General features: G+C 35.4%; 1 protein-coding gene across 1 annotated transcript; it reads left to right on the top strand.

Annotated features, from left to right (window-relative positions):
• Positions 1-6,064: 6,064 nt before the first annotated feature.
• Positions 6,065-7,936, top strand: LOC140145665 (uncharacterized). Its single transcript, XM_072167350.1, has one exon. The coding sequence runs from the start codon at positions 6,065-6,067 to the stop codon at positions 7,934-7,936; it is 1,872 nt and encodes a 623-aa protein (XP_072023451.1).
• The last annotated feature ends 486 nt before the right edge of the window (positions 7,937-8,422 follow it).

Here is an 8,422-nt window from a genome sequence, read left to right on the forward strand (position 1 = left end):
AGCAAAACATTGCCTTCACATATAAATAGTTTGAAAGGCATGGTTCATTTACCCAGCAAACACAAAACGTTTTCGACATCATTCGCAAAAAGGATATAAAAGGTTGTCAGAAAACGTTTAAATGTCGGGTTATATAAAGGGTACATTAATGGTATAAAACGTTTTCATAACATTAAATAACATTTGTTGGTAATTCACTGCACAGCAAACACATGTTTTACAGAAAACATTTAAATGCCGGGTTATATAAAGGGTATAAAAACGTTTAAATAACATTCCAAAAACATTTTGAAAACTTGGTACAAATCATTCTAAACAGAATGTTATTTTGGGGTTGAAAAATAGTTTGCAAAAAATGTTTGCCCAAAATATTTACAATAACGTATATAAAATGTTTTCACGACCTATATATAACCCGACATTTAAATGTTATTAAAACGTTTTGTGTGTTTTCATACAAAACGTTTTAAAACGATTTATTGACCTTTATTTAACCCGACATTTTAATGTTATTAAAACGTTTTTACCTAAACCAAAACCCAAAATATAACTTATTTAAAACGTTTTGAAAACGTTTTTGTGTTTGCTGGGTAGTTACACATGGTACTACTTAAAGGAGTGTTTCGTGATCCTAGCATCCTCTTTTTATGACATTTGTCAGTACATATCCACGAAAAAAGCCTATTTCCAAAATTTCAGTTGATTCCGATTTTGCGTTTGCGAGTTATGCATGATTATGTGTATTACACTGCTCCATAGACAATGCGTTGTAATTTCGTTCTGGTGCACCAGAACGAAATTCAAATTTCACGATATCTTTGCAAAACGAATTAATCTGCAAGAAATATTTTGTACATAAACATTATGTAGCCAGAGGTTTCCAGTGATATAAAAATCTCAACTTTTTTGAGAAAAGTGGGGATGAGGCTGTGGATCACGAAGTGCCCCTTTAATTATGATTTACTATTTTCTAATGTCAAAAGTATATCTCACTTTTTGAGGTACAACCCATACCCCATCCCGATAAATTGTGTGTTTTCATTCATTTTCAGACACTACTATTCATTTACAATTGGTACACGTTACACTGTCTGTCATTACAGCTTTGGAATCACAATGTAGCCATACACACAAAATGACATAGTTCTAGGGGGTGTACTTGGTATACTATCGTTTCAAAAATCATAATCTTTTTTTTTTTTTCACGCCAACCTAAGGGGGTATAAGCGGCGAAGAGGTTGAGGTCCAGGAACACATTTTCAATTGGATTTTTTTACATTGGATTTGTTTTCTTCTCACAATATATTATATACAGAGACAAGGAAATATATTTCGAGATGTACTTGATATACTATCATTTCAAAAATCATAATCTAATTTTTGTTCACTCCAACCTAAGGGGGTGTAAGCGGCGAAGAAGTTGAGGTCCAGGTACACATTTTCAATTGTATTTTTTTTTACATTTTATTTGTTTTTCTTCTCACAATATATTATAATAGACAAGCAAATACATTTTGAGATTCATGAGACGTGGATGCCATCAAAAACGCTGGGCGTGTGGCTGACGGCACCCAAAGTTAAAAAAATTACGTTTGATTCACCTTGTATACATTATGTATTATGGTGTCATATTTTGACATACATTATCTAATCCTTATCCATTGCTTGTCTACGCACCAATATTCAAACTCTTCAATTAAAAGTTTGTCCAGAAAGAAACACAAGCTAGAACCTCGTCCTCGTTGTTGGTAACGGTTATGTTGAACTCAGTTTGACCCTGTTATAAAACAATTGAAAAATATAGCTCAAGCAATACTTTAATACCATCATTTTGTCTTATTAATATAATCTGACGGGGGCGGATGTTAAAAGGAATACTTTTGTTATTTTAATTTAACAGTATACTAGTAACTCCAAAACGGAACATTGCAGATATGCTAAACTATGCTTCTCCTGAATCCTCATTGATGTGCTTTAAAACAGAGTAAGTGCATTTTTCCTGTATGAGTCTGAATGACCGTTGCCCCTCTGCTCTGTGTTTTCAGAAATTGTGTGTCTATTTAAAAGTGAGCACTATGATATAGGAAAGCCACTTGCGAAAAAATGTTTTTTTTTTTTTTTTTCTGCTCTGTCCCTATCTAAATTCTAGAACTACGAAGGTCTTTCATCAGTCATAAAGAAGGAAAGAAAAAAACGCACGTGCTTATGCCCAAACAACCTAATCTAATCGCAGATCCATCCTTTGCGTTCATTTTAGGGATACAATTGAACACCTGAGTGGAAGAAGGGCCCAACTCCATCAAAACTGTTTTGAGATATTAAGAAAAAACTTAATATTTGGAAAAGTTTTACAGGCAGAATGTTTCATCTTCAGTAGACCTTTAATACATGAACATACAATATTACATACATTCGAAATTATATACGATGTTTCCATGGCAACGGTACAGGTCTTAATATGGGCTGGAGTTGGGCCCTTCTTCCACTAATATAATGCAAGTGCCAGTTCCGTAAGCAGATGTGTTATAAATAGCTACAGAAAGTTGGTAATTATCAATTAATTGCACAAGTAGAAGCATGTAATATGTTAGCACAAAAGTTTATTGCAGTGAAAAGCAGATTTCATTGCTGAACGAATTTCCTCTTTAACCCAATATTTATGGAAGAAGGGCCCAACTCCATGGAGTTGGGCCTTTCTTCCATGAAACCATGATTAAGTGTACATGGAAGACTATTTAGAGAGTGGACTCGGATTTTGGCTCATCTTTCATACACAAGGAAGAACAATCTGCTGGCAATAAAATGCTGAGTCTAACTCATTTTTGTAAAAAATTGGAGTTGGGCCCTTCTTCCACTCAGGTATTCAATTGAATACATGAATCCAAAACCCACCCAAGTCCATGGGAAGTGATTTTGAGAAAAAAACCTGTGTATCATTTTAATTCCTTCAGTTAGATTTACCTGGTCAATATGGTAAGTTGTACGTGCAAATGGGTGGGTTAAACTGTATTAGGTATGACGATTAGCATTTCAGGGACTTCGTGGGGTTCATTTTAAATTCTGGACTTGGGTGGTTTTTTGAATCATATACTAAGACAATAATGTTGGAATGAGATTACCACTAGTAAGATAATACAAAATAAAGCACACAGTTATGTATAATGTTGATAAGCATTCTGCCATGTAATATAAATCACACACTTTCCTTGATTAAACCCATTTTCTTTTCAAAAGTCACTCTCCAGCAATGAATGTGTCACAAGTGGACTTTTATACATTCTGGATTTCAATCAATGTGTTACAAGACTCAAATCATGGACTTGGGTTGATTCTTTCATACATGCTATTTTTCACATGCTCAATAGACACAGAGGATGAATTTGAGTTGTTCTTTCATACATATGACAGGCCTATGTATAGCAACACTTTCCCATGCTTAACTCAATTTGGCCAAAGTAGGACTTGGGTGGCTTTTGTATTCATATATTCAATTCTTACCACAGGGTAGGACCGACCATTAAAATGACCATGGGGGTTGGTGAGGCTCACCGTCGGTTTCTACAGTAATATCCATAATTTTCATTTCGCTGGTGTAAAATGTGTCCAAGATCTATTAACTTTTTACCTGTTAGTTTGGTTGAAATAGTCATTTCCTTTAAATTTATATTTAGGTGACATTTTGGTAAAAATCGCACGATTGTTGAATTTTTACACACTACAGTTACTATTCATTTTCCTATACACAATACACAGTGCTCTCACCATTCTCGCTATTCACAATAAGGGCGCCGCCATTGCAGTTGCGATGTAATCGTGATGTATCATGGGAAAAGGTCGACATCCAAGTCCGCGCAATACGAATATTACCATGCTATTACATAGGAACACGTGACAATATTTTTTTGGTCAAAATAAAGGTGTTACACGCGAATCGATACTCAATGATACTTAATAATGTGATTTGAAATGTGCACAATTATTTTTTTCTATTGATTTGCGTGTAATACCGTTATATTGACAAACTAAAAATATTGTCACGTGTTCCTATGTAATAGCATGGTAATATTCGTATTGCGCGGACTTGATGTCGACCTTTCCCATGATACATCACGATTACATCGCAAATCCAGCTGGCGGCGCCCTTATTGTGAATAACGAGAATTGACATGTGACCTCTACAAACAGTGTACGAGCGTATGTTAAAGGTATCTATAATGAATGATCTCTCCAACTGTATCAAATCGCGAATAACCTCACTGACTCGGAACACTCTTTCCCCGGCTTCTTTCGCGGAGAGAATCTTGCAATCGTCGCCCCTAAGAAGGACTCAGGCGCCCGCCGTGTTATCAGAACCAAGTATTGCTTGTTTGGATAAGTGCAACCTCACCCGGGAACAAGCGAAAGGTAAACCGGTTACATGCAGTCTTTGCCAATCGGAGTTTCATCCGCAATGTGTGGGAATCAGTACAAGTGGAAGAAGGGCTGTGTGGTTTTGCCATGGGTGTAAGAGCATGCCCCGCACTGTTGGTATTATGCAAAAGCAGATGAAACAACATGAAACGGACTTTAAAACACTAAAAGATCATAATGATGATCTTAAAGCCATCGTCGCTCAACAAGATGTCTTAATTGCCCAACTGAAGGAACAATTAACCCCCCCTACAACGGCGAACACATCAGCAATTGAGCCCAAAATCCAGAAACAGAACCTTGAGCATGAAACACTGTTCATCGGAGACTCGATAATCAAGGACATCAACGAAAAAGGCTTGTCTAACACGGACGTTAAATGCATTCCAGGAGCCAAAATGGAGGACATAAAAGCTTCCATCATTGCAAATGACACAACGCCCTACAAAGCCATCATAATTCACGCAGGAACAAACAACTGCACCAATGAAGCAGACCTGGAGAAAGCTTGTGATGATCTTAAAGAAACTTTAGATGTCATTACAGCAAATGCCCCAAATGTGACTAAGATATTATCTACTGCATGTCCAAGAATTGATAATGAAAATCATCAAGACCGAGTGAAACGCTTGAATGCAAAAATGAAGGAAACCGCAGCAGAAACATCTAACTGTATTATAGTGGACAACGATGAAGTCTTTATTAAAGACAACGCGATTGACAAGAATGGCTTCAATAGAAGTAACCTACATCTCTCGAAATCTGGGACAAGGAAGCTGCTTATGAACATAAACGCGTGCCACAACATCGTAAAGAAACCATCAAATACCTCTCGCGGACATACCAACAATTCTGGACCTGCTCATCGTGGAAATAACGCGACACATCGCACGCGAATGACACGCGGACATTATTACATGAACAATATGCATCAAAGCAATAGGCCAGGATTTAATCATGGACATACACGCGGTCAATCTGGATACCAGTTTCATCAAAGTCGCGATCAAGCAGAACATCGCTTCCATGGACATGCCGCTACCCAAAGACGACGTGGCTGTTATTTTGTGGAGAAGAAAACCATCAGCAGAGAGACTGCAAATTCAAGAAACCAGTACAGTGTTACTCATGCGGCGAGTATGGACACAAACAAAACTTGAACTTGTGTACATTTTACTAGGTTGTAGGCGAAGAAGTATCTGATGCCGCTTCTGGTTTACAAACCAGAGTAAATGAGGTGGTATTCGGCGGCAATGATAGTATTTTATTATCAAATGTATATAATGTTTTACATGACCATAATCATGATAATGACAAATGTAAATTTTCTGTCACAAATAATGTAATTTATGTTGATAATGATAGCTATGTTGTGTATGAAGGTGAAAATTCTTCTCCAAGATATGACAAATCGATTAATGGTAAGCAAAACAATCATAAAACGAGTTCAGCAAATGCACCCAATCACAGTGCATCCAATCAAGGTAAAAGTATTAATCAAACCCGTAAGAAACAAAGAAGAGGTAAAGGTAATAAAGGTAAAAATGCAGGTAGTAATAATACTAAGATGAATTTTGCGTTCAATAATGTTAACCGTGTTAAAAAGAAAGTTTATGAAATAAGTGATTTATTGAAGAAGGAAAACATCGACGTAATGGGTTTGGTTGAAACGTTTCTTAAACATGATGATAGTATAAATATAAATGGTTTTAAATGGTTTGGTAAGAATAGATCTCTAAAAGGTGGCGGAGGAATAGGCTTCTTAATATCGGATAAAGTGAATGTAATTGATGACAACCTTCTTGATTCTAGTACTGATGAGATTGAGAGATTATGGCTTAAAATTTCTACGGAAAATGGTCCAATTTTCATTGCTGTTGCGTATTTTCCAGTAGAAGGTACCGATATCGAACGAACAGATGAACTTTATAATCAATTACTTTCTGACTGTATTAGAATCGAAGAATCATGTGTAACGGACAACATTAATGATCCTAGAATTATTATTATGTCAGATTGTAATGGTCGAATTGGTAAGGAAATACCCTTTTGTGATGAGGAAATTAATGTTAATGGTCAACGTCTTCTTAACTTTAGAGACGATTCTGGTTTACATATCCTGAACTGTAATAAATTATGTAAAGGTAAATTTACCTGGTTTAGACATGATCTTAAGAGCGCAATCGATTATATATTATGTTCAGAAAGTGTTATTAATTATGTTAAAGAAATTATTATAGATGATGAGCACACTATGAATTTAGGTAGTGATCACGACATATTGCTCTTGAAGTGTGCCTTTAGCAAATCTAAACATGTTCAAAAACAAGATGATCGTTTTATATGGGATATTAGCCCAAACCAAGATTGGTCTACCTTTCAAAACGAAATTTCTTATAATTTTTCAGACTGGAACATCGATCAATTTGATAACATAGATTATACTTGGGATTCTTTTAAAGATAACGTTATACGGGCAGCAACGAAAACCATTGGCACCCGTAAAATAAATTCTAAACTTCGTAATTGGTGGGACAAAGATATTGATGGCTGTATTAAAGAGCGTAAAGATGCGTGTAGAAAACATAGAAATTGGTGTAAAGGTGATAAGAATGACAAGGACCTAGGTCAAGATCTTTGGGATGATTACCAAACAAAGCAACATCATGTGAAATCCTTAATCAAAGAAAAGATCATGCAAAAGCGCATTGAGAGATCGATTGAAGTTGCTAAAGAGGGAGGTCCCCATTGTCGTAATTTTTGGCATTCACTTCGTGGAAACAAACGCAAACAGGATATCTATTCTCTAAAAGATCCATGTACTAACGAGATTATAAATAATGGTAACAAAATGAAACAATGTGTATTGTATTACTGGCGCACTCTTGGTAAAATGAATAGAGAACTTAATGAACCAAACAATGAAACATCGACACATGATATTAAAGAGTTGGTGAGTCAATATAGATCTTATACAAGTAATCTTATTAATGATGAATATCTTCACACACTTGATTTAACTATTGAAATGGTACATAATGCTCTTAAGAGTTCTAAGAATAATAAATCACCAGGTATTGACGGTATAACAAATGAATTATTGAATAATGGTGGTAATTGTTTAGTAAATGACTTATTTGAACTATTCAAGAAGATCATTGATACAAACATAATTCCAAAAGAGTGGAACGTGGGAGTTATTATCCCTATTTTTAAGAAAGGTGACCACAAAGATTTAAATAATTATAGAGGAATAACTCTTACATCTTGTATCTCAAAAGTTTTTAATAGAATTATTGCCAATGCAATTTCGTATTTTCTTGAAAAAGATAATATACTTTCGGAAGTTCAGGGAGGCTTCAGAAAGGACTATAGATGCGAAGATCACATTTTTACCGTCCAGAGTATTGCAGCTAGTAGACTAGCAGAGGGTAAAGCTACTTATATGGCCTTCCTGGATTTCCGAAAGGCATTCGATACTGTTTGGCGGATGGTCTTCTCTATTCCGCCTGGAATATTGGTATAAGAGGAAATGTTTGGAAATTAATTGACAATTTGTATAGAAATGTTCAATCCATGGTTAAATTTGGTAATATTTCCACTGACTTTTTGAAATAGACGAAGGTGTTAAGCAAGGCTGTGTACTCTCACCGATTTTATTTTGTATCTATATAAATGAATTCACAAAGTTACTTAAAAAACATAATTTGGGAATAAATGTATGTGATGTAAATATTGGTAGTATGTTTTGGGCTGACGATATTGTACTAATCGCAGATAATGAACACAAATTGCAGACGATGTTAGATCTAGCGGCTAATTTTGCTCGCGCTTGGAAATTAAGCTTTAACCATAGCAAATCAAATGTATTGATTGTCGGCAAGCGATTGAACCCCAATAGACTATGGCACTTAGGGAGAGTTTTATTCATGAAGTTGACAGATATAAGTACCTGGGTGTCACTCTTTGTAGAAACATGTCAAATCACTATCACATTGAAGAAGTTATTAAA

This window comes from Amphiura filiformis, unplaced genomic scaffold, assembly GCF_039555335.1.
Source record: "Amphiura filiformis unplaced genomic scaffold, Afil_fr2py scaffold_550, whole genome shotgun sequence".
Taxonomy (NCBI): domain Eukaryota; kingdom Metazoa; phylum Echinodermata; class Ophiuroidea; order Amphilepidida; family Amphiuridae; genus Amphiura; species Amphiura filiformis.